The 26,567-nt window shown below is 45.2% G+C and overlaps 1 protein-coding gene and 1 non-coding gene across 2 annotated transcripts in view; both read left to right on the forward strand.

Annotated features, from left to right (window-relative positions):
* The first annotated feature begins 693 nt into the window (after positions 1–693).
* LOC142796414 (isatin hydrolase-like) overlaps positions 694–26,567 on the forward strand; it is a 53,551-nt gene continuing 27,677 nt past the window's right edge. Inside the window, exons 1-3 of the mRNA XM_075886918.1 lie at positions 694–826; positions 3,243–3,456; positions 17,284–17,548. Of these exons, the coding sequence (XP_075743033.1) occupies positions 3,245–3,456; positions 17,284–17,548 (477 nt within the window). The 5' untranslated portion in view covers positions 694–826; positions 3,243–3,244. The remainder of the gene's footprint in view (positions 827–3,242; positions 3,457–17,283; positions 17,549–26,567) is intronic.
* Positions 22,674–22,745, forward strand: TRNAT-UGU (transfer RNA threonine (anticodon UGU)). Its single transcript has one exon. It is a non-coding gene; the product is annotated as a tRNA-Thr (tRNA).

A 26,567-nucleotide genomic window follows, 5' to 3' on the forward strand; every position in this document is an offset into this window, starting at 1 on the left:
AACTTGCGGTGGGGTTTCTTTTTTTCTTTTTTTCTTTTTTTGAAGACCGGTGTTCGCCCATGACTTCTGCCAGAACCGGTAGAACGTGAGGCTGCAAAACCCTTTTCCAGCAGTTCGCAGCTATCGAGATTTCAGAGCTCGAAATATCTACGTGGTCTATACGAGATGCATGGGGTCAGCATCCTCGAAGGCACCCTCGATAGCATTAGCAGTCAAGGAGATTAGCTATCTGCATCATTAAATAGGTGTTTTTGAATGGGTAGGACGCATGTGTATTTTCGATTCCCTCCTGGAATGTGTAGAGGCGTGTTTATTGGTGCCTGCACAAACAAACAAATTTTTCGGTAGTTCAGTTCCTGTGTGTTTCTTTATATATGTTCTCGTTTTTTTGTGCTGTTTCGCGAAGATGAAGCCGTGTGTCAGCAAGCTCTAACCAACAACACATTTAAGGTTAACCATCTGTGCGTAACGTTTGGGTGGCGATTTCTCTTTATCATATCGTTCCGTTATACAGTGGGCAGCGACAAATAGCAAACATGCAGAACGAAGAAGCGTCCAGACGCGCACATTGGCATCTGCTCCACTGGCCTCGAAACCAGTTCCATCCAAGGCCAGCGTGGTTGTCGATTTCTGACTGGAGACATTACCTTTCGATGCCACGCAGTATACCGGAACTGCACTTTCCACGAAATCCTCCTCACACACGAGTAGGCTCGATTCTGATAAAAGAGTAAAACTATAAACGCAGAGGCAAGCGAGGCAGGCAAGGCGAAAGGAACAAGCTCGACGTCGAAGTTGCGCCGCTGCCGAGAAAGAAAGAAAAAAAGTAAGCATGATTCAATTGTTTTGCTTAAGCGAGATAGGTATCTGAAAATTTTACTTCAGCGTGATAATCTGGTGCATGCTTCTAAACAAAGCTTTGTCACCTGTAGACGTGTTTTACTGTGCAGGTGATCGTAAACGAAGGGCGGACTCCGTGAGAACTGTTCTTTTTCGTTAAATGCGTTTATAAATTCAATGGCTGTAGCCTGCTAGAGCCATAGTTTTGAGAGACGATGAGAGTCTTGCAACCGATCTTATAGATTACCGTCTTGTTATTATTGGAAGGAGAAATTTATTTCCTTATGACACTTGCTCGCACACTGTACTTTTCAGTGCACTGGAGTACTAAACAGATATAATGAGCGGAGGGCAGGTTGATAGGTTCACTAAATCTCGTGAAACATTTAGGAACCCGGCGAATGGTAGTGTGTTTTGAGAAAGGAGAATAGTCGTTCATTATTATGACCTAGGATATGGGACACACAACTAACCTGGGATGTTTGTTCCTCCTCCAAGAAAGTCAGTGCTATGATTAATAATTGTGTGTGTGTGTGTGTGTGTGTGTGTGTGTGTGTGTGTGTGTGTGCGTGTGCGTGTGCGTGTGCGTGTGTGTGTGTGTGTGTGTGTGTGTGTGTGTGTGTGTGTGTGTGTGTGTGTGTGTGTGTGTGTGTGTGTGTTCAAGTCGATAAGGGGGGGGAGGCGTTAGGCTCGTATTCATGCATTATGTCTTAACCAATAAATATGCGGCAAATGCTCACATTTCTGATTAGTGCACTTTTCTTTATTTTTTGTCGTACCCACAGATATATGGTGAAGTATTAAACTCAGAAAGCTTTAAAATACTGTTGCATCAGGGCTGATGAAGCATGTTCTGTTGAGTTAAAAGGGACATTGCAATTGATACGTGACGTGTTATCTTAATTTGTTAACCTCAGCCCCACTACTAGTGTGTTTCCGTAACAGCTAAATGCCGCAAAGTGTCGTCGGTACAACGAAAATGGTAACACCAGTACTTTAGTTGAGTATCATCTGCCATTTATGCTTTCATGACTATCAAAAATTTTGGAGGAGCAATTTGCAATATAACTTGCATTATTTTCTTCTAAACATCAAATGGTAAGAAACAAGTGGCTATTAGTTCCAAAGTAAATCAACGGAACAAGCTCGGCAGGACATCAAAGACAAGATTATGAAAGATTGAAAAAAAGATACACTTGGACAATTTCTTAATCTTGAAAAAAAAAGTTTGCTCCATATGATGCAAATTATAATTCCTAAATTGTAGAGATGTGGAGTGCGTGAACCCACATTTCCACTCTTCAAAGGTACATTGAAGATCGTTATCTGTCGATACAAATTACTAGCTCAATGCCAACAAAGATAAAACAACATCAAGAAGCCCACCAAGAGTTTTTAATGCGGCCACTAGTCGGTCACCTGTGAAAACGATGTTGTTGAGAAACCTGATACTAGTGAACTTAAGTACGCTGATAATATCAACGTTCTTTTTTTCATCGACAATTCAATATCACTTGATACTAGTGTCAATAAATTTCTGGGACACCTGAATTTGTTAAGACAAGAGAAGCTACACTTGAATGTGAAAAACAAATCAATATTGATATTCCGACTAATAAATAAGCCTAGCTCCAATTAAGATAAGCGTGAAACTTGAAGGAAGTCGTACTGCACCCATCAGGGAACAAAAACGTTTGGAACAAAAAACGACGAAAGGAGAAGTACGCAGTAGAAATGCCTCAGCCATTGGCCACCAAGTGGCGACTCTGCTTGATTGTCGACGCATTGAAGCAATGTCACCGATGATTTCGGGGATTGCAGACGCGCTCACTGGTCAAACACGCAATATTGTATGAATAATAAGAGTCACCACTGCGAGAGAGAGGGAGAAAAATAACTTCATTGGGTCCTATAATAATAAATGGTATTACAGACAATATATATAATTTCTTATTTTTGTGTCTAACGCAGAAGAACGAGCCCTTAAAGTTTTAAATTTCTTTTATTAGGTCCAGTGGTTTGGGGATCAGATCCCTGCCTAAACAGCGGCCAGTAGCCCTTTGGCCCTGGCAGCGTTTTCGTCTAGCAGGACGGTCCAAAGTTGCTATTCCGAATCCGACTTTAGGTACGGCCTCCCACTGCCCGCCATTAACTATGTTGCGGCCCTGTCGGAACACCTCAGGGAAAGCACATAGAATGTGTCTCAGATATTACCCCTCTGTGAATTACTAGCCCTCGCTATCGTATTGGTCTGTTAATAACGGCTGTATCGGCCACCAGATTCGGTTAAATGTTCGTTTCGACAAGGCGCCAGACCACTGCCTGTGGCTTGTTGAGTCCCGACGTGAGAGAAAGGACGAAATACATGTTTACACAAAACGCAATATTTCTTCTGTGCGCAGATATGGCCGGCACCATATTGCTAGCCGTCGTATTCGCCGGCCTGATGGGAGTGGTCACTTTCGGCCAACAGCCCTGCGCTCCGCCGTCCACGTCATGGTCAGGACGCCGAGTGGTGGACCTGTCGTTCGGTTACAACGATCGCACCGTCTACTGGGACGAGGACGGACGCTTCCGCATCAACGCCACCGTGCAGTCAAACGACGTCGAGGACTGGTGCGTACAGCTGCGTAAGCCGGCTCATCAATCGGCTATATCCGAGCACATTATTGGTATACATTATACCATCCCGCAGAAGGCCATGAGCTTCAGCTTGTTGCAATGGTTTTACATAAGAAACAGAACGGGTGCACGGGACAGCGCAAAGTCCTGTCTATCTTTCTTGTACCATATGCCCGCGCTCTTTCTTATGATGCTTCCTAAAAGTGCATCATGAAGCGGAAGGAACATAATGCATGATTTCATTGGCACATGCACTCAGCTGCACAAGGTTTGTCACCTAAAGCCTCGTGCCCACGTCCACGAGCTTAACTGCCCTACGACTAACGTGCTATGCCACCACGGTAGGTGTAACCGATTACTAAAATTGATGAGAGGTTGCACTTTCGGAAATGAAGTACACCCATTTATAATTATCGATACGACCGATGCTAGACAGGTCGCGTACTGCGAAGTTTTCTGCGAGCGGCGAAAGTGTATTGACACGGCCGCTGGATGAAAAAGTTTTTATCCAGCGGCCGTGGTATTGATGTGAGTTACATATGGCAACTTGCACGTTTGAAGGAAAACGATTTGTAAATACCAAGGAATAGTATAGATAAGACCTCTCAAGTTAAAAGAGATTAAGTACATTTTTCCCATGTCTGATACGAACAATATAGTCAAAGGGGCCCTGAAACACTTTTTGAGCATGCTCAGAAAACGCTGCCGATCGGTATAGTAGAGGCTGTCGACAGCACGCGAGCTAAATATTACAGCGCAGCACGCGGCCTGCAATTCACAATAATTATCAAAGTCGGCTCAAAATTGCTTTCTCTTCTCTCGACAAATCACGGAATAAGCCCAAAGATCACTCGTAGTAAGTCGATCTATCAGCCATTGGCTGATTTGAACATGGCGCGCTTGGTCCATTACAGAGATCGCCGTGGGAGGCTGCTTCTTACGTGTGCGCGCGCGATCGCACTGAAAAACTGGCGCATTCGAAGAAGAAAAAGAAAAGGTGCTCAAGGTCAGGAAGCGCGTGTGACGTTTTTTGTTTGCCCCTCCCATCTCTTTTTGATTAGCATCCAGCGCTTTTGTCGCGACTAGAAAAGAGAGAATCAGATTGCAACGTGTAACAAATCTTTGCGACTCCGCTCGTACTGGACAGATTCTTAAAAATTTTGCGGCACGATCATAATTGTGAACCAACAGACGAAAAAAAACGAACTAATTAAACGATGAACTTTCTATGAAATGGTGGGTTTCGATAGTGGGACACAAGTACAAAAATTAGCCGAGGTAGACTGATTGCGACAAATACCAACGTTCTAAAAGTAAAAATCAAAGCGCTTAGCCGCATTTATCTTTTGTGTTAGAGCTTTTATAACAGATGCCCGTATATTTTCCTCAATGATGAAAGCAATGTGACACCTATTATCTTAATGGTGGAGGATCATTGCAAAGGACACGTGATGTTAATACGTTCGGCAAATTTAAACGAACACAGGAAATCACTCCAAACTGCGAAAAGGTATTCAGGACGTGCTGCAGTGGCTTTTCATCGTGTATGTTTATGGAAATATCACCGGCACAAGCAATTACTTTAACTTCAGAGCGACCAGAGAGGGGTAAGCCACGAATCTGTGGAACTCGTTCTATAGCCCTTACAAAGAATTCTAGGACGAATAGGATATGGCCGAGAAGACAAACTTGGTGGGCTTCTCCTGTAACTTGGAATGGGCGACTTTCACGCAAATTTGGAAAAATTCATCTCCCACTAAAGGGAACCACGAGTAGCATGCGAAGAAGCGCATGGGCCGACTTAAAGTTTGTTCATTACGGGCGTCTTGCCCGATATGGACGCGTTCTTGCACGTGTAGCACTGTAGTTGTGTGTAGTTTCTGTTGGTGTTACTCGTCCCGAACTCTTGCTTGAGCCCGCCACGTCAGTTTATCGCCACGGAAGCACGTGGGCTCATCGCACGTCTGCATAATCTCGTTTCTTGACGCCGTCACTTAATTACTCAGACCGTGTAAAGGGGAAGATGCCACAGTGTCTTACCAAGCACATTGCAATGGCTAAAACGCGCCAACAGTTTGGCCCAAGCCTGGCAGTGCTTGGGTTAAGCGCATGAGCAGTAAGTGTGGTTACGCACGCGAGATTGATGTTCGCCGTAGGCAACTTTGCATCTATAAGGGTACTCTCGGAGTTAGCGTATCTGGCGTGAATGGTGCGGAGTAACTTGTAAGGAAACCCGAATGCTTGTAAGAGGTTCAATAAATATATAGGTATGTTCAACGAGTGAGAAGCCTTTTCTAGTGTTTAGAAGAAATGTCCGACAATTTAGAGTACGATTTACTCTACTGTTGGAGAGCTTTGAGCTGTCTCAATATGAAAATGATGAATAAGTAAGGCTCGTAGCCGCAGTAAAAAGTGTTTAACAATTCAGAGTACCTGGTACTCTAGGAGAACATAAAGCCGTCCCCCACCCGTTACATAAAGGAACATCTCACGTTTTATTTAGGGACGACTTACTGCTCTCCCATAGTTGAGTACCAAGTACTCTAAGTCAAACTTTTTTTAAACAGGTTGCATAATGGAGGTTCCACGAATCTTAACTGCGTTTAGAAAAAGTAAGTAACAGTTTAGTATAGGATCATGAAGCCATCCCGTAGGCCTTACACTTGATGAGGCCATCGCGTCGAAGAGTATTTTTGCGCCACTGCAGTAAAATTTAACACAGAGTTATCTGCCAAGTGTGCTTACCCTGATATTGGGTACCAGTGTTGTCATATTTTACCGAGAAAACAAGCAAATAATCAATACAAATAGGAATAAAGAAAGTGAACCGGTGCTAATTTTTTTTTTCATCGTTGGGAATGTTTTCAACTGTGATGAAAGTGAAGTCACTAAAATACAAAGAGAAATATAAAAATGTCCAGATTGTTTTGTACAGCGAACATATGCGCAACTATGAACGAGAGCACATAGCTACTTCCGAGCACTCGGTCAATCACCGTCAAGTTCAAGACTTCACACGTCACAACATCTACGGGTTCTGAGCTCACCGCCCTTCTAGCCGTCGTTAGATCTGTTATGGGAGAATCCCCTGCTAAGTGGACTATGTTCTGTGACTCCAAGGCGGCCCTTCAATGTATGCGAAGTCTATAGGACGTGGGAACTACCATCAGATGGTACCTCACCACTAACAAAGGACATGACAATCTTTCAATGGCTGCCTGGTCACTGTGGGATAGGTGGTGACCCCCTCACCGACAACGCTGCCCGTTGTGCCCACAACGGAGGACCCACACTGCTCATACACCTGTCAAGCGTTGATGCCGCAAAAGAACTTCGCCGCATCGCACATAATAGCAGACTTATGCATTGGAATCTTTTACTGAACTCCACTCGACGCCTACAGAACCTCGCTTGGTTACTCCAATTACAGCTACCACCAAAGACTTCGTGACGGGACGCTCAATGCTGTGTCTGTTGTGGGTCGGCGTTGCCTTCACCAATTGATTTAGTTATCGCATTGGTATGGCTGACTCCCCCAACTTTGATAACTGCCTGTGTGTAGAAACTCTCGACCATGTCTTGTGCCATTGTCCAGACTTTGAAGATCGCCGGACTCTCCAGTGTGCCTTAAGGAGGCTGGATGATCGACCCTTTACTCTGAAGATCTTGAAAGCGTGGCCTTCAAGTACTTCAGCCCAGAAAGCCACAAGAGCCCTTTCACGATTCCTGAGGGTCACATGACTGTGTGACCGCCTGTGAAACTCGAACTGTGTGTGCGGTGTGTGTGTTATGTGCAATGCCTATCTTCTCTTCTCTCTCCCTCATCACCTTCTCCCCCTGTACGCTGGCAAACTAGACTTAGTCTAGTTAACCTCTCTACCTTTCTGATGTTTTTTTTCCTCTTTCATTATCCATTCGATTGAAAGGACGTCTGCCAGCGCGTGATTAACGTTACTTTTAATTTCCCTCAACGTATGTTTGAACCGTCAACCATAGGCGGCGTTTCGGGGGGTGCGTCAGAAGGGGGTGGGCGGCCATGTCACCTAAAATGGGGGGTGTTGTGTGCAAACCTACCCCTTACATTGACTTAGTAAGATGGGGACGGGCATCGCGAAGAACCTTCATCCCCATTGATTAGTAACCATGCGCACGTGTACGCGCTCAACTACCCGGTCATCAACAAAGACGCTAAGGGTGAACGACAAGCCTGAATCGGGAAATGTGCTAAATACTAAAATGGCTAATTTGTTGGGAAATACCAACAAGTACCCCCCCCCCTCCTCCTTCAAAAAAAAAAGCGTGACAAGCCAGTAGGCGAAAATAGAAGCCCAAATCCACTTATAATAAGCGCAACTGGCACCTCTATTGGGTACGCCTAAATATGTTTACAAAGTAACAAGCTTCGTCATTATTCCTGTTACAGAGTCAATCGCGGCACCAGCAACCAATGTGTGATGTGCAACTTTAATATACAGAAAACATTTTTGATAATATTCAACGCAAACTAAACCTCTTCAAAAGACTCGCTCGCTAGATTTCTAGCCGATCGGTTGTGCCCCCGCGATCTCCGACGACAGCGCAGCTCTGACCGACTGGCTCACCCTACGCCATCTCCTGACGCCGACAAGAGATCTCGCTGAGTGGCGCCCCGTCCTCGAACTCCTGCGACCGTGTCCATCTTTCCTATGTTCTCCTTATTTTCGTATGTGGTCTGTCTGTCCTTGCACCTCTCTCTACCTCTATACCTTTAATTCTTCCCTATCCTTTTATACTCTCCTTACCCCCATCCCTCGTGAGCTACTGTGGAGGTGTCCCCCCCCCCCCCCACCTGAGAAATGGCTACGGGGCTCACTTTTTTCTTCTTTTCTCTCTTTTAAGAATCACTCCCCCCTCTCTTGAAAAGACAGAGAGAGAGAGAGAGAGTCAAAGAGAGAGAAAAAAGTGATGAAAAGGGAGAAAACAAATGAAAACTAAGAAGAAACCTATTACAGAATCTTGCAGGGCTCAGTAAACTGTGCTTTCGAATGATCTTGGAGCACGCCTGGAGGCAAAGCAAAGTTTGACTCGCGCTTCGCAAACAACCCTTTCGGCTGCGCCTACTTTGTGTCTTGCTTCCCCGAAGACACCTTTGCGGCTTACTAAACATAGCCGGCACGCAGCGCTCTCCCGTCTGTAGTGCACGACGCCATGAAGAACACCTATCTTTAGCCTCCAGGCTTTCTTGCGTAATTCTTGAGACAAAACATCTGTAGTGCAGAAGGGTGGCGAAACTATTGTCTCCACAAGATGTTCTCGGTGCAAACGTTGGACTAATAAGGGTGCCAGAAAATTTCAATGACCAAATAGTCGACGAAATAGATTGCGCGATTAGAAGTCGTTTCGAGCAGGAAGCCCCGTTGTACATTCTCTCAACAAGAGCGTGTTATTATGATTATTATGATTATTATTATTCTTATTGTTATCATTATACGCCACGCAAAGTGCCAAACTCTTTTGTTTCTTTGTTGCCACAGTCGGGGCAATGATAATTAGGAACACGCCCCACTGTGGCAGTCTGACGAGTGGGCGACGCGTCCCATCGCCGCAGCCAACCAAATTGTCATCGACTTTCGGCATGTAGTTGTTCCGCCATCTCTTTCACTTTGTAGGCTTTCATCTCTGTTCCCCCTCGTTAAATGCAGAAATTTTGGTCTGTCTGTTTGTCACATGATTTAGCCACCAGGCCACAGTTTAAGTACTTGCTGAACGCCTAACCGTCTTGAACTGATGGCTGTGTTCACACTGGTGAACATAGTCGATCAAAAAGACAGTCATCCCTGACTGTGTAAAATCAATATGTAATTATTTTGTGGTGTGTTCCTTTACTTGAAAATACATAAATACAAAATTCATTTTTAGGCTGCGCTGAAAATTGGACGCTATGCATGAAAAGCCTTCTGCCGACAAAATGGCGCTGCCCACTTTTGCAGGCGTCTGCTGCGGCGCACCAGCACATGCATAACAAGCACCGCATGCGTTCAGTACATGCGTTTCCGACATAACAAGCACCTCATGTCGTAACGACCGGAAGTTGTCTGAACGATCGGCTGAGAGAACACGCTAACAATGTTAGAAACAGGAAAGATGGTTTTCTTGCTCAGCACTGCACTGAGTGCAATTGTGTGCCTCTTTTCAAAGACACAGCGACGCTGTACAAGCACAAAGATGAGCGCACCCGAGTCATTGTCGAGGCCGCGCAGGTGGCACGCGAACAGGTGCCTTGCATTAGCAAGCCCTCCGTGTCTCTGTCCGAGAAGGAACTAAGGTTCCTCGAAGGTGTCGGTGCGCACAAGTTGTTATATTATCTTTACTTCTCTGTTTCGTTTCCTTATAGATCTTTCTTTGCCTTTTTTCTGAGCTTTTTTTCGTTTTTCTCTTACTCATGTTCTGCTCTTTGCGGCATATTTTTTTGTCACATGGTTACTGTCTCCTCTATATATTTTTGCGCTCTGCGCAATAAACTCAGTTGGAAGTTAGCGCTCGTGTCCTTCGTGTCCTTCTTGTCTCTGTGTCATCGTTTTGTTCTCGCGCTATAACTATCGTCATGCCTATTCAAGGGCTCCGCTTGCCCTTGCCATCTTCTCTGCCCATTGAATCAGCCAACTATACACCTTTTCGTCCAAAGATCGCTGGGAGCCGCCATACTCCCCTCTGGGCTGTTCTTGAAGCGCATGACCCCTCCCCCCCCCCCCCAAATGCACTACCCAGGCTTTGACGTTGGCTTCTGCACTTTCGTGCAACAGCCCAAAAAAAGTAAATCCTCCTCTCCGTAAAACAGGTCCACATATATTGCTATGCAGTACCGCACGCGACCGAAACACTGCTGACATGTCGGGGAGGTACGAACACATGACATGCCAGCAGTGATGAAGGCGCGAAATGAAATATGTTCCAACAAACCTCAATCGCACTTATCATGCCAGGATGAAAGTGGTACGAGAACAGCATCACGGGTGGCTGCGGATGAAACCAGGGCTCGTGTAGTGCGGCTGGAAAGAGACCATCGTGTTTCGATGACATTTGCCGAGACGCACACAGATACCCTGTCAGCTTTAGGGGCGAAGCCTCTTATAGCGGCACCCGTTCGTCCCTCGTAGCCGTTGTAGTATATAACAAGTATAACATTTCGACTTCCAAGATGGTGCCGGTGAGATATTTCTTCTGTGCGTTGTTGAACAATAACAATAGTGCTCAATGTACAAGCCAATGGCTGCTAATGGGTAACGAGAGACACAGAATGAGAGTTAACGCGCACGCTGCGATCCCCATTAGCAGCCATTGACATTGAGCACTATCTGACAAGAAAGGGTTGCTACGTTATACTCGCTGGGTGTAACCTCCTTAGTTTTAGAAAGGATTAGCGAGCGTTGAGCCGCAGTGTCATGAACACAGTGAACTAGTATATACCATGAACTCGAGGTGGTTAAAGGTGGGAAGTAGACACGAAGCGCAAGCCGTAAGAAAGTGTGCGTGTGCCTCCTCTCGTTCAGTCCTTGTAATGTCCGCTGGATGGCGGTTCTTCTATTTGAGGAATAGGGAGCCTTCATGTGCGCACGTCTCCGCGTTTTAGGGTGGTGACAACTTCGATCATGGTTGCTTACAACTGGCAAAAACGGCTGCCATACCTGACGGGTCGCCATGTTGGTTCTGAGCGGTTGCTCATTTACATTGAAGGCAGCGTGAGTTTCAACAAGAAAGGAGTGTTTTTCATACATACATATATAAAGCAATTTATGAAAGCTGAAGGGTTGTATTCTGAAGTTAGCCGTCGTTTTGTAGAGCAGGATAAACGTGTTTCGTGACTGTTGTTTGTATAAAATACTGTTAAAACAGTTCGTTTCACCCACCTGGTAGACCCACCGCATTGGCGGAGTGAGAATATTCAAGGTGCCTATGTCTGCGATGGGGAGAATCTCGATGTCACTGTGAACTTCATATGACACTGTGAACGTAATTTGTCCATAATATAATTTCTTGCAGCAAGTTTAGTTCCTGCGAACGAATCTGTACAATGGACATCTTAAATACCTTACGAGCTGTAAGTATGCCGGGAAATAGTAGGACACACAATCATATTACACCAACCCCCTCCCCCCCCCCCCCCAAAGCTTGTATATTAAGCTATAGAAGAGAAGCAAAGGGAGCAACAAGGGAGAAAACACGTTTTTAGTTCAGACTTTATTGCAAACAACATCCAACCAGCATCTGGCCTAAATTTATTCAAACCGCTCTGCCTCCTTTGCCGGAAGCTTGTGTCCTCGCAGTGGGCCTATAATAAAGTAATAGGGCGAAACGGCATACACGGCGCCGACCACATATATGCCGTCCATACACATTTTCTCTACAAGCACTAAATCAAAACTGAGTTCACGTTATAAAATCCACTCTGTGGCTGGTTATGACAAAGTTGACGACGCAGCACCAATCTCACATAGGGCCTATTTGAGTTATGGCCCAACAACCGACTTGCTTAGTGCACATAGTTCAGGCCTGTAGACAGACAGAAGGATGGGCGGACACGAACAGTAAATCTGCATAGCATTCTATATAATTAAAGCAGAATGCTTTTTGCCATTGTTGAGAGAGTTTCGTTGTGGTTCCCCGTGTCATTGAAGGAAAGAAGGAATACCCCATGGCAAGCCGCACGAAATTTAGTTGTGTTGCAACTGCGCAAGACTACAAGAGTCTACAGGGCTGCTGCTGCTGAAAAACATTTATTCACAGATGTTATTTACAGGGAGGGTGGGAACGGTCCTTAAAGGGCCGCCCCGTACAAACACTAGGTGAGCTCCCTCTTACAGGAGCTCATTGGCGTTGGCCACGGCCCGGGCACGCTCGACCAGGGCCCGTTGGGCCGTCAGGTCAGAGCAGCCGAGCAGGGCTGCCTCCCAGTCCTCCCGCGAAGGGTTGGGTAGTGGGGTAAGGTTTGGGGTTTTTTGGCATGCCCACACCATGTGGAAAATGTCAGAGGAATTTTCCCCACAATGCGGGCACTTCCCCGTACAAGCGGGGAACGCGTTTGTCGGCTCGTCTGTGTACCTCTCCAAATGCCCTTCCTCAGCTACCGAGGTGAATGTGCAGGAACGCGAATATCTGCCCGCAAAGAAAACGCGAACGCGAGCGTCTGTTGGTGGTTTTGGGCCTGGCGTTTCCAGCGACGAACGCGGCGATGGCTCTGGAAACCGATGAATGCATGCAGGACCACACGTTCGACGAGTCATATCATTCGATTGGTAAACTGCGCTTCGACAACGAGGATCAACAAGCATACTTAGCTCGTATATTCCGGCCAAGCCGAACGAAGCCAGATCCATTTTTTACGGTGGAAGTGGTCGTGTTTACTTTGCTCAAACTGCTTTTAATCGAATGACTAAGCCAGTTTTTCTACGAAATATGCGGCGATATACTCAATCCACTCGCAATACGACGGGTACTCACCTCACAAACACGGGAAGAAGTAGTCGACCCTAAGTAATCTCGCTTCACTTGTGTAATCCAGCGTTTCTGTTGGTTAGAGGAAGTCGGGAAGCAGGGCAGTCTCCAGATGGTTTTGCGTTGTGGCACGCAGCACCCTGAAATTTGCACTCTAAATTTGTTGTGTGCTTACCGCGAGGATGGTGTCGTAGCGGAAGCTATAGGTCTCTGGTGTAGTCAAAGGCAGCTCATACCGTAGCTTGCACAGCCGCGCCAGCATGCAGCTGGTGCAGTGTGCCGGAGCAGGAACGCCTGGCCGCGAGAACCAATATGGCGCTTGTTTCCATGGAAACTGGGACTGGCAACATTGTGTTTTAGCGGGCGGTGGCAAGTGGTAGGTCAAAGGCTGACACCACCCTAAAACACGGAGGCGCGCGCACATGAAGGATCCCTAATGGGGAATATATGATGAAAAGATGCGAGATGGTGGTACTTGGAGTGTTGAATAGGTAGATGAATGGACACACAGACAGATGCATGGACGGACGCACGGATGGCTGCACGGACGGATAGACGCATGGATGGACGCAGGAGCGGATGCATGGACGAAAGCAGGGACGGACGCACAGATGAACGTCCGGAGGCACGAACAGACGCACGCACGGACGGGCGGATGGACGCACGGGTGGTCCCACAGACGCATGCATGGATGGACGGAAGCAAGAACGAACGGTTGGACGGATGCTTCGCCCCACTATCCATCATTCACTCCGTGGATGTGCTGCCATTTTTTTTTATCCAATGTTCGCTACTGCTCGTGGCAGTACCGCATTGGAAGCGTTCCGATCGGAAGCCTAAAACGAAAACCCGCCACGATGGTGTAGTGCTTATGGAGCTCGACCGCTCACTCGAACGTCACGGGATCGAATCCTGGCTGCGGTGGTCGCATGTCTGATGGAGGCGAAATCCGTGTACGTTTACAGGGGTAGCTTAAAAAACTCCAGGTAGTCGAAATTTCCGGAACACTCCATTAAACGCCGTACCTCAAATTCTTAATATGTTTTGGAAGTTAACACCCAGTTATATTTATCCACCTTCAAACCTCGCAAATTTTCATGGTATTTGAACATAATTTTTCATATAGCAGTTTTTTGGGGGTGAACCTTTTCTTGGTCTAACCTTGTCATGCATTAAGCGTAACCGAAAGAAGAAGAGACGAGAAAAAAAAGAAGGCAGTATCTCCCGAAAAGTATAATAGACGGCGCTGTCTCATAGAAGTACATGCAAACAGCAGTTAAGTGAGGATATTCTAGACTGCGCGGTACCGCTACTCTCCAATTGGCTGCTGCACGGGCTGTGCCTGGGTATGCGGAGAACGAGTGCCTCTCTTAGTCTCCTGGATAGTCAGCGTACGTGGCGGATTGATGGGGCATAGAAGAAGCAGAGCGGCGGGCGTGTTGAAGACGCTTGCGCTCGGCTTTGTTGGCTCTCGTCACGTCGGTGTTACCAGCACGCCGTCTGCATTCTCGATTGCGATTGAACGCATGAACGCATAAACGGACCGAGGGACGGACACACGGACGGATGGATGGACGGACGCTTCGCCCCACTCATCATCATTCACTCCATGGATACGCTGACTTTTTTAGAAAGGGGGGGCTTCTAGTTATTTCGAGCTTGCGAAGAGGAGCAGCCGTGTCATTGCCGATGATGAGTAAGCTGTATTTCCATTTCTGATCGAAAGCAAAAAAACCGTACTGCAGCCTTCTTCAAACGCTTGTATGACGTGTTACGATGGAGGATGATTCCGCGCTATTCGATTCATCCGGATCAACAGTTATTGCAATAAACCTTATACGCACTTGAAGGTGTAAGACAATACCTAATTGGCCTGTTGACAAAATAAAGGAAAATTACGAGAAATTATTTCGGTTATTGTAGATGTCAACGCAATACACGAATTCCGAATAACAGGTAAAGTGCCAATAAGACATAAGAAAGCAAAAACTATCGCATATTGGCACATGTTGAGATAAATCGAGGTGCGTGCACTACAGAGACAACCACTCAAGGGATGTTTACGGAGATAACATAATTTTTATGGTCCTATTAAAGGAAACATATCTTAACGCCAAACTTTAATCTTGAAAGCCCTTTTACCAAAGACCGCGTGGTGTAAAAAGAGTACGTCTAACAGGACCATAACAATTATGTGTTTCTGTGAAGTGTGTTACCTAGTGTGTGCGTGCTCACCTCCACCACTCTTCAGCGAATCGACCGATCCACCAACCAAACTTGTCGCCTTCTCAAGCTCGTTGCAACAAGCATGCAGACATGCTCGAATCCAACCTTTTTCGATTGGTTCATGCATTTGTCTGCACACGCATTACGTACGTGGCTCCCTACCTCCGCCTTACGCGCACTCATCTTGATCGCCTCGATACTTCGCTTCGCAAGGCATACCAGACCACCTTAGGACTCCCGATGTCCACTTATACCTCCAAACTTATGGCCCTTGGGTGTCGAACACGGTCAATGAGCTTATAGAAGCTATTCTTACGTCTCAGTAGCAGCGGCTCTCACTCACGCATGCGGGACGTGCTGTGTAGCACCAAATTGAACTCATCCCCACGCGGGCGGCCACCACTTACCAAGATGTACCAACAGATGAACGACTCAGCCTTCGTATTTCTTCACTCCCCAAGCACATGAACCATGAACATCATGCGTATTGTAGGGCTGACCGTGCGCGCCAACTACGCCGACGTCACGTACACAGACGCCTCGCGACACCCACATCGATCAGGAATGGTGGCTGTCACCCTGGCCCCACATCATGGGTGGAGCACGTCATGTAGTGTAATTCACTCTACCGATATAACAGTTGCCGAAGAGGTTGCCATTGCTTTGGCAATGACCGACCCAATAACCAAGGTGATCGTTAGTGATTCCCAACTCGCCATCCGAAATTTCGACGCGGGCCGTATCTCTACACAGGCATACACAATCATAAAAATCACACCCCGCCTGTTTCACCTCGTTTTCTAGTCTGGGCCCCAGCTGATGAATCCCTTAGTGGAAATGCGCAGGCACACACTCTCGCCCGAGATCCTAACTGCCGGGCGGAGTTCCTTACGTCTTACACTTCTGATTCTTCGGCCTCCCAGGCCTGCGAAAAACTAACTACTTTGGTGACTTACACAGACATTCTACAGCACTACAGCATAGGCCAACTCCACTATCCTCCAGCTTATAAAGACCTCCCTCGACGTGATGCCGTCCTGTGGCGCAAGCTTAGGACGGATTTCTTTCCCAATCCTTGGCTTTAGAGCAAGGTATACCCACACCTCGTGACACCACAGTGTAAATACTACTCACAATCATGCACCCTCGTACACATGGCATGGACGTGCCCACAGTACGCTGACGCTTCTCACACAAAAGATACGTGGCAGCCCTTCTGCATACCACCGGTTCCGCACAGGACCACCGGGCATTCTCACGTCACGGTGTCCCAAGGGATGCCAGCTGACCTCCTCTAAGCAGTGTAACTGAGTTCCAACTTTTTTCTCGCCGGTCCCTTCTTTTGGGAGTAATAAAGTTTTGATCATCATCATCATCGTCGTCGTCGTCATCATCATTCTCTATATTTAAAACCTACCCATCTCTCTCCACAGTGTAGGGAAACATACCAATTTTTCCAGATTGATTAACATCCTTGCCCTTCCTCTTGTAACTGTTCTTCCCTTCCCGCAAGAAAAAAAAGCATTGAAAGCACTACTAAAATACCTGAAGCCGACAGATCTGTGCGAGCACCGGTCGAATTTACTCGTTGCCCAGAGTGTGCTTACGATTATGTCCATATCTGTTTTATTCTCTATCTCTTTCATCCCCTTTATCCATTCCACAGTGCAGGGTAGTAATCCCGACTTGCTTCTGGTGAACCTCCCTGCCCTTTTAGCTTCTGTATTTTTTATGTACCCTACTGTGATCGCACAAATTAGCCGGCATTCTTTTTCCTTCGTTTAAGGCCTGACCACATATACCCGTTGCAGCGCATCAGCGCGTGGCTTTCATGACGAGGCGCCACGCCCTCTTCCTATGGAGAGAGAGAGAGAGCGAGAACTTACAGCATCGCGTATCGATACCGCCCTCTCTTTCTTTGGGGAGAGGGTGTGGCGCCGTGTCGAAAAAGGCACGTGCTGGCACGCGGCAACGCGTACGTGTTGTTAGCATTTGCATGTCCTTTCCCCTTCCCAAGTCATGGTAGTAACCGGAGGAGTCGTAAAGTTAACCCCCCCCCCCCCTGATGTTTTCTTGCTTATCTTTCTCTCTTTCGCAGCCATGAAATTTTTTTTGACTTCACAGGGTCCTAGTGGACGAGATCTCGACGCCCACTCATGGAGGGACGCACATGGACGCGCCGCGGCACTTCAGTAAGATTGGCTGGTCGGCCTCCGAGATCCCTCTCGACCGTCTCCTCATGGTGCCCATCGCGCTCATCGACGTGCAAGCCGAGGCGGCGCGCAATGCCAGCTACCTCATGCCCGTCGCTGAGGTCCTTCGCTGGGAAGCTCAGAACGGTCCACTGCCGTACAACTGCTTGCTTCTGATCCGCTCCGGATGGTCCAAAGTACGTACAATATTTGGCGGGGCTCCGGCCGAAATGTAGGAATTATGACAGCTTTCGTACGTTCGTCCGCTGAAGCCATTATACAGAATGGTTTGAGCGGACGAACGTACGAAAACTCTCATCATTCCTACGTTTCGGCCGAGGTCCCTTTTACCTTTATTATTTCCTACATTTCGGCCGGGGTCCTCCCTTTGTCTCTGACTAAGGTCATTATATATATATATATATATATATATATATATATATATATATATATATATATATATATATATATATATATATATATATATATATATATATATGTAGTCTAGTAGATCCTCCGTGAGCGGTCACAACGTGGTTTATTTCGACGTTTCGGCCAAGAGTCTGGCCTTCATCAGGAATAAAGATACAGTTTGTCGGTGCTCAGCTTTATACAATCTCAAATCAGAGGGCAAGGTGAGAGGGAAAAAAGGAAAGAAAAAAAAAGAAAAGAAAAGGAAAGAAAAAAAGAAAAAAGAGAAAAATAATATACGGTGGACGCCCCTCGGGTGCCCCCCTTCCACTTTTCCCTCCACTCCCCCCCATCTCTCTCCCCCTCTCCCCTTCACCTTTCTGATGTCAGCGGTCTGTGTATGTTTCCGTTCACTAGCGCATTCCTCCCGATCAGACGGCCCCTCCTGGCACTGGCGGTTCGGTGTGGGGCAAAAAAGAGCTTTTCAGGAAGTCCTAAGCCTTTAACTACTCGGGGTCCCGTAAACAATTCGTCGTAAAAGGACGGGGGCCGCGTAATGTGGCAGAGGCTGCTCAGCGGGCATTTTAGGAAGTTCTAAGCCATTAACTACTCCGCGCCCTGTCAACATTTCGTCGTAAAAATAGGGGTGCCCCGTATTGCGGTAGGCTGTGCAAGCGCGTGCAATGCGAATTCCTGGCCCGCTTCTAAATTACGCGTGTCGTGGGGGCCTCCCGGCTGTGCACATGGTTGCTGTTGGGCATGTCGTGCATGGCACAATTGATTGGGTAGTAAAATAAAACAGAAAACAGACGACAGCTGCACTTAGGAAGAGTAGTTACACTTGGAATTGTTTTAGGTTGTCCAGTGCCCTTCGCAGCTGCAGTGCCGTGAACTCAGTTACTATTTTCATTGTTGCCGTTATTGTTTTCTAATGCTTTAATTGCTGCAAGTGTATCAGGATTCTCATTTATTCCTCTATCGAGGGTGTTAAATCGGTGGATAAGGTATGACTCTCGTTGTTCACGTTCTCGATTTGATTTAAATCCCGTCTCTAAGAGCGTTACTGATAGTTTGTCGAATGCATGGTCGGGAAGATTGAGATGTTTTGATAGAGGTAGACTTGGGGCTGATTTCGCATGGGCTCTGTGATTATTGAAGCGAATCCTAAATGGTGTTTCTGTTTGTCCGATGTACTGCATACCACACACGTTGCATTCGAGTAGGTACACCACATTAGAAGAATCGCATGTTAGGTTTCCTCGTATGTTAATCGAAAACTTGGATTGCGTGCTGGTTGCTTTGTCTGTTTCTCGCATCGCCTTACATACAAGACATCATGGCTCTAAGCAAGGGCGGCATGAATTATTGGGGGGTGATGTGTTAATTTGGGAGTGGACAAGGGTGTTTTTGAGGTTACGTGGTCGTCGGTAAACGACGCCTGGAGCGGATGGGAATGCGCGTTTCAGACGTTCACTTTGTTCCAGAATGTTGTAATGTCGTTTAAGGATTTTGTTTACATTGGGGAAGTTTGTGCTGTAAGTCAAGCAGAGGTTTGTTCGTTGCGGGTCTTCTCGTGGTGGTCGCTTGATAAGTAAGTCTTCACGCTTTAGTTTTCTCGATTTTTGAACAGCTTCATAATTTACATGTGGGGGGTATTTTTGTTGCTCGAGCATAAGTTTTAGCCTCTGTGAGCTCGTGTCAAAGTCAGCGTCTCTAGAGCAGATTCGCTTAAACCGGTGAGCCTGGCTGTATGGAATACTGTTTTTGCAGTGGCGTGGGTGATCGCTTTGGTAATGAAGGTATTGTTGTCGATCCGTTGGTTTGCGATATAGGGTTGTAGAGAGCTTCTCTTCTTCTATCGTTATGGTAACATCAAGAAAATTTACGGTAACTTGCGAGTATGTGTGTGTGAAGTGTATGTTCGGATGTACAGCATTGTAAGTGTCTATAAAGCTGAGAAGTTCGTCCTCGCTGTGGGTCCAAATAAGAAAGATGTCGTCTATGTATCTTCTGTATAACATTGGTTTCAAGGAACTTTGTGCAAGAAATTCAGATTCTAGCTTTCCCATAAATATGTTGGCATAATTAGGTGCCATTTTGGTGCCCATAGCGGTCCCGCTGATTTGTCGAAAATACTCTTGGTTAAACTCGAATGAATTTAATTAGAGGACCATCCTCGTCAATGTTGCAATGGCAGAGAAATCTGGGGTGTTAGATTGTCTATGGTTTGTGTACATGTTTTGTAATGCAGCTACGCCATCATCGTGAGGAATATTTGTATATAATGAAGAGACATCAAGAGTAACCAAGTACGAGTTTTTCGGCACACAGATACCCGCAATATCTTGAAGAAAATGTGTGGTGTCTTTTATGTACGACGCGAGGGTGCATGGAATGTGGATTATTAGTTTGTCCACGCACCCTGATATGGGTTCAGTTATTGTACCGATGCCTGATATGATTGGTCGACCTAGGTTACCGGGTTTATGAATTTTTGGGAGGATGTAGAAGCGACCTGGACGAGGGTATGCTGCTTGCATCAGTTTGTGGTCAGTGATGGTTATCTTTTCTGCGTCCAACAGTTTCTTTAGTTCTGTTGATACGATACGTTTGTATTCGTCTGTCGGATCACCTGGGAGGCGTTCGTAAAATCTTGAGTCGTCTAGTTGGCGGTATGCTTCTTGTAGGTAGTTGGTTGTATTAAGGACTACAATTGCTCCTCCTTTGTCAGCGGGTTTTATTGTTATGTCTGTCCTAGATGCCAAATTTTTCATGCTTATTTTTTCAGATTTGGTCAAGTTTTCTCGGTTTCCTTTCTGTCTGTGGTATTCGTGTACTATATCTTTCTGTACTGCGGTGATATAAAGGTCCAAGCACTTGTCTCGATTACTGTTCGGTGTCCAATCATTTGATTTACGACGGTGAATTGTTTCGTGGTTAGAAGGCCTATCTAAGAAACATTCGCGCAACCTTAAGCTTCGAGCGAAGTTGTCGAGGTCTCGGAGTAAGTGGAATTCATCGAAAAATTTTGTGGTCGGGCAGAAGCTTAGTCCCTTAGATAGCAGTTTTACTTCGTCAGGTGACAAGCTCGTGTCCGATAAGTTTACAACCACAGTGTCACACGGTGTGTTCCTAGATGGGTGCTCGTTTGTACCATTAGTGTTTTCCAGGGTGGTGGTGTTGTAATGATAAGGCACTGTATCAGGGAACGCGGGTTTGGGCACATGGTCTCTTTCGAGTTTATGAAGTTTTGTGGTCCTGATGGCTTGGTATTTATTCTGCTCAAATTCTGTTAATCGCGTGATTTCTTCGTTCGATAAAGTGTTGTGGCGGAGAATGGCGTTGGTCATAGCGACCAGTTTCTTTACCTGCTTGTCACTGTGATTAAGAGCAATTTCTGTTAATTTAAGAGATGCCTCAAGGAGGACGTTTTTCCATGTTATTTGGTCGTGTTTATCTAGATTTGTAGCGGCTGGTGTGAGGGAGAGTGTCATACCCTTGGGGGCTATTCTAGCACGAAGGTACACTTGCAATGTTGATTTATGCATTTCATGTCTAATTCGTTTGTCAGCAAGTTTTCGTACTTTAAGGAAAGTGGCACTGCAACTGGGAAGTGATGAGCTGGACTTACATTTCAGAAGTGAATCTTCTTTTGGGTGCGGGGATGGCACTGATGAGGTGCGCAGGTTGTAGTTATGTCCGGCAGGCCTTCGTCGTTGTGGGGAGAATTTCGGCGTTGGGCTCCCGGCGAACGTGTTCGTTGGCAGTTCCGGGGTCCGTAATAGGGGGACGCGGTTCCGTAGTTCGGCAGGCTTCCCTTTGAGGAGTGGTGTAGTGGTGCTGTCGTGTAGTGCTTCTGGTCTCGACATCCGCAATGAAGGGACGCGTGTTGGCTGTTCTGCAGACTTCCCCCCTAGTAGTGGTGCGCTGTTGATGATGGTGAGGGGGTGCTTGAGGCTCGCGGGAGTCACAGTTTCGTTGATCGTCGGGAACTCATCTGTGGTGTTGGGTGGGTGTGGGGCTCCTGGTGTATATATATATATATATATATATATATATATATATATATATATATATATATATATATATATATATATATATATATATATATATATATATATATATATATATATATATATATATATGTGTATATATATATATGTATATATATATATGTATATATTTAAAAATATATATATATATATATATATATATATATATATATATATATATATATATATATATATATATAGGGCTCCTTTTTGTGTTCTTGACAGAATAGTAGTGAGATCTACCAGACAAGAATGCCAAGGAATGAATAGGGAAAGTTATTAGACCGAATTGTAATGTAAATGTGAAGAAAGAAAAGTGGGTAAAAGATAACTGGACGTGGGCAGGTACCGAACCTGCGAACTTCGAATAACGCGTTCGATGCTCCACCACTACAGGATGCTCTACCGTGATAGCTCAGTCGTAGAGCATCGAACGCGTTATTCGGCGGTCGTAGGTGCTATTCCTCCTCACGGCAAGTCATCTTTTCACCCACTTTTCTTTCTTCTTATTTGCATTACGATTCCGTCTAATAACTTCTCCTATACTTTCCTTGGCAGTATTGTCTGTTAGATCTCATTAATATTGTGTCAAAACACGGAAAAGGGAGCCTTTAGGTAAACACTTCTTTCCTTTATTCATTAACGAGGGTCTTGTACTGGCTGACTTGGTGCCGTTAGGTTCTATACGAGGTACTATTGGTCAGCTGCCAGCTCGTAATAAGTTCACGTGCTACGTGACGTCATACAGGCTCATAAAGAGAGGATACCTCACTCGCCACCATGGCTACAGGTGGCGCTGACAGACACTCCCACGTTTAAATTCACATATAAACCCCAAAAAAGTGCGTTGGGGATAGCCACCGTGATAGCTCAGTGGTAGAGCATCGAACGTGTTATTCGGAGGTCGTAGGTTCGATTCCTGCTCACGGCAAGTTATTTTCTCATCCACTTTTCTTTCTTTTTATTTACATTACAACTCCGTCTAATAACTTCTATACTTTCCTTGACATTATTGTCTGTTAGATCTCATTGATATTGTGTCCAAACACGGAAAAACGAGCCCTTAGATATGATATACACTTCTTTTCCTTATATATATATATATATATATATATATATATATATATATATATATATATATATATATATATATATATATATATATATATATATATATATATATATATATGGGAGGAAAGTTTGTCGCCGGATCCGGGATTAATAAAAGAAGAAAAGATGTTTGACTCCCAAGTGCAAAGAATTTTTAATTGATGTTTCGGCCGTGGACCCGGCCTTCCTCAGAATGAAATGAAGCACTACAATGGTCACCACTTATATGGCAGTTTATCACATGCATTCTAGATAGGTACAATCAATACACGTAAAAAATGTGTATAAAAGTCAAAAAGAAGTGTGTCGTCATAATTTTCATAAGAAACATGCTCATGTAATGAAAAGAGTGAACAGCGATTGACAGCGCATGTGGCGACAAGGGTGAAAAACAATAAAGAAAGGGGGAATATGGCAAAATGATGAAAAAAAGATAAACACGTGAAAAACAGCAACTACACTGTTATGAACAAATCTCAAGCATATAAGATTAAGTCAAGGTGATCAGTGCGCATGACATATTACGGGAGCAAGAACGTTAACGTGCCGAAATTTTCATTGAGACCGAAAGCGATGGTGCTGAGTTTGTGGATGAGATATGATTCGCGAACTTCTCTGTCACACTCTAGAATTCTAGCTTTTATCTTGCTGAAGAAATGAACGACAAGCGCAACGTGTTTCGATAAGGGTAAGTTAGAAAGGGAAATCGCATGGGCATGTTTATTAAAAGGTAGACGACAGCTGGTTTTGGTTTGTCCTATGTATTGCAAGCCACATAGAGAAAACTCCAGAAGATAGACTACGTTCGATGTGTCGCAGCAAAAGTTGCCCTTTGTTTTAAGACTGAAACCAGAGGTGGTACTCTGAGCTGAAAGTGATGTTGTCATGTGTGTGCATATCTTGCAGCATGATTTATTGCATGGATAGCAGCTAGAATGTTGTGGTTTAGTCACTTTAGAGTATGTGACTAAGTCATGTAAATTTTTAAAGCGTCTGTAGACAACTTTTGGTAGACCAGCCTTTGTCGGACTTTGACGTCAGCAAAAATACCGTGCAAAATTAATATGCGTCGTACTATATTTATCTTTACCTTATTCTATCGGGGCCAGCGTTACTTCCTCGCTGCAAATATATATATATATATATATATATATATATCACAAGCGTCGTACTATATTTATCTTTACCTTATTCTATCGGGGCCAGCGTTACTTCCTCGCTGCAATATATATATATATATATATATATATATATATATATATATATATATATATATATATATATATATATATATATATATATATATATATATATATATATATATATATATATATATATCACAAGCGTGATTACGTAGCGTATATGTATGTGTGCACTGTATATATTCTACCAAGGCATTGGACATAGTAAAACATCAAGGACAAGAAAGAAACATGATGAGCGCAGTCTTTGTCACAAAAACGTTGCACGGAAATTGAAAAAAACACAATACGTGCTCTGGTATAGCATAAGATTATGTTGGTGTCAGTTAATGCGTACATTATTCGCAATGAATAGCTTGAGACAAAAGAAGCATGCAAACTATAGCACGCAAGTATGCATTACCACGCGTAACCACTGCTCGTTAAAAAAAATATCTTTTACTAAAATTTCTTCTCGGTATTCCTATTTTTTATTTCTCTGCTTCTCTATTGTTTGGGCGGAACCTCAAAATGTTTACTGTTCCTATTTTTTACTTTCTTTTTTTATTTTATTAAAAACTATCCTTTTGTTTGTTTCTTGTGTTCTATAACCTGCATATCCCTCCTCGTTACAAAGCTTCTAAACGGAAATTTGGTTCCCGGACTCCGCGTGTGCATTTCGAGGCGCTGAAACTCGAGAACACAACGTTTCACGAATCTCGGGTTGATGGTCAATACTAGTTCGTAGTCGCCCACTGTATACGGCGTGCCTCATGCACGCATCGTGCTTCTGGCATGTTAAAATATGAAATACACTTTGTAAACTCTCGAGTGCCTTTGGGGAAAGCTTGTGGCCGTTCGACTGGCTATGTCATCGATTGCTTTTTTGTGTATTGGCTTGGTGTGCAACCGATGGCAGCGCTGCCGACCACGCTTCTATGACGTCAGTGCGGGGATTCGCGAGCTTTCGTTTCGAGGTCCAGCGCCGTATGGAAACCAACGTCGCGGTAAAGGTCGACAAAGGAGCAATCCAATTGGTTGTCTTGCATGTAGTAGCTACTAAAGCTGTTCGAACGAACATGATTCTTCGCTTTTAACGTCCATTTCAAAGCACAGCCTTTTGTTTCTTGGAATTGCAGCTGCTTGTTCGCTGTGAGATCTGCGCAATGGTGAATTGGTGCTCTGTGCCTCTGTGCGATCATGCGTCCTTGAAAAGGGTGTTAGCTTTCACAACTATCATAAGGACCCGAAACTGAGGAAGAAGTGAATGTTCAAGCTCAGAAAGGAAAAGCGCCCCACGCCTTCTTTGACCATGTGCAGCAAGCACTTTGCTGAGAGTGACTTCTGGTATACCCGCCGTACGCGCCACTTTTCGATATGCTCGCAACCGTGTGTCAGCGCCTCAACAGTACTTCAGCCATTTTTTGCACGCAGGCTACAGGAGTAGGTGACTTACACCACGCGATGTGCTGTCCCAAAACCTACCCCGAAGGCCCCTAGACAGGGAGCTTACGACGTAGCCTGCGAATCACCTCGGGTAAGCTCGCCTCGTGAGCGCAGCTGAGTGATGCAGAATATCTGAGTCCACGGCTTTATTTGGTTTGTGAACGTATTTGTTTACTAATGAAGACAAATGCACCAAGCGCACTGCTTTTCATAAATTACCAAGTGAAAGCATCTGTTTTTTGTTTAGTGCACATTCTCTCATGGTTTTCATATGGGGCAGTGCAGACGCTTTAAGCGAAGCTCCCTTTTCTTTGAGCCACGTGCGTGAACAGAAACTCTGACCAGCTTGCCTTTGCCCCTGGACGCGGTATTTGTATTCAGCGATAATTAATTGTTATATTATTATACCCAAGTTACTGGCCTGTGTGGTATTACTTCGTGATATCACTCTCACTGAAAGGATATTGTTGGAAAAACGGCATTTATTTGCATCTGCCATGAGGTGTGACTGGTCGGCATTCGGCACCTCCCTCAACAACACCAGCACATGCCCTTCAAGACTCATCTTAAGGCGATGCAACACGGGCTTGCGCCCACAATAGAAAACCTTGCCGGCACAATTAAATGAACACAATCCGGCCATGATTATCTCAAACGTGATAATCTGCTTCTGTATACGTTACATTTCAGGGACGGTCGATGGAATGCCAAAGCAGCAGGTTCAACCATGGCCCTCCAGTAATTGTCTTATGGTAGCTTGCGGATGCTAAAGTGGCTGCAATCAGCTATTAGCAAACATTTTCTCGTTTGTGCTGTCACTAGCGTTGCACAACAAAAATAATCGTAAAGAGAAGGGCAGATGTGTCTTTCCTTATGATAGTCAGGAAAGTAACCGGCCTTTTCACTGGTGAATGAAGCACACTAAGGCACAGAGCAGTACTGAGCTACTGCGTAGCACTCGATCAGCACAGAGAAAAATATATGTACACATTGTAGGCAGAGAAGCTGAATGAGAA

Source organism: Rhipicephalus microplus, chromosome 2 (assembly GCF_043290135.1).
Source record: "Rhipicephalus microplus isolate Deutch F79 chromosome 2, USDA_Rmic, whole genome shotgun sequence".
In the NCBI taxonomy this organism is placed as follows: domain Eukaryota; kingdom Metazoa; phylum Arthropoda; class Arachnida; order Ixodida; family Ixodidae; genus Rhipicephalus; species Rhipicephalus microplus.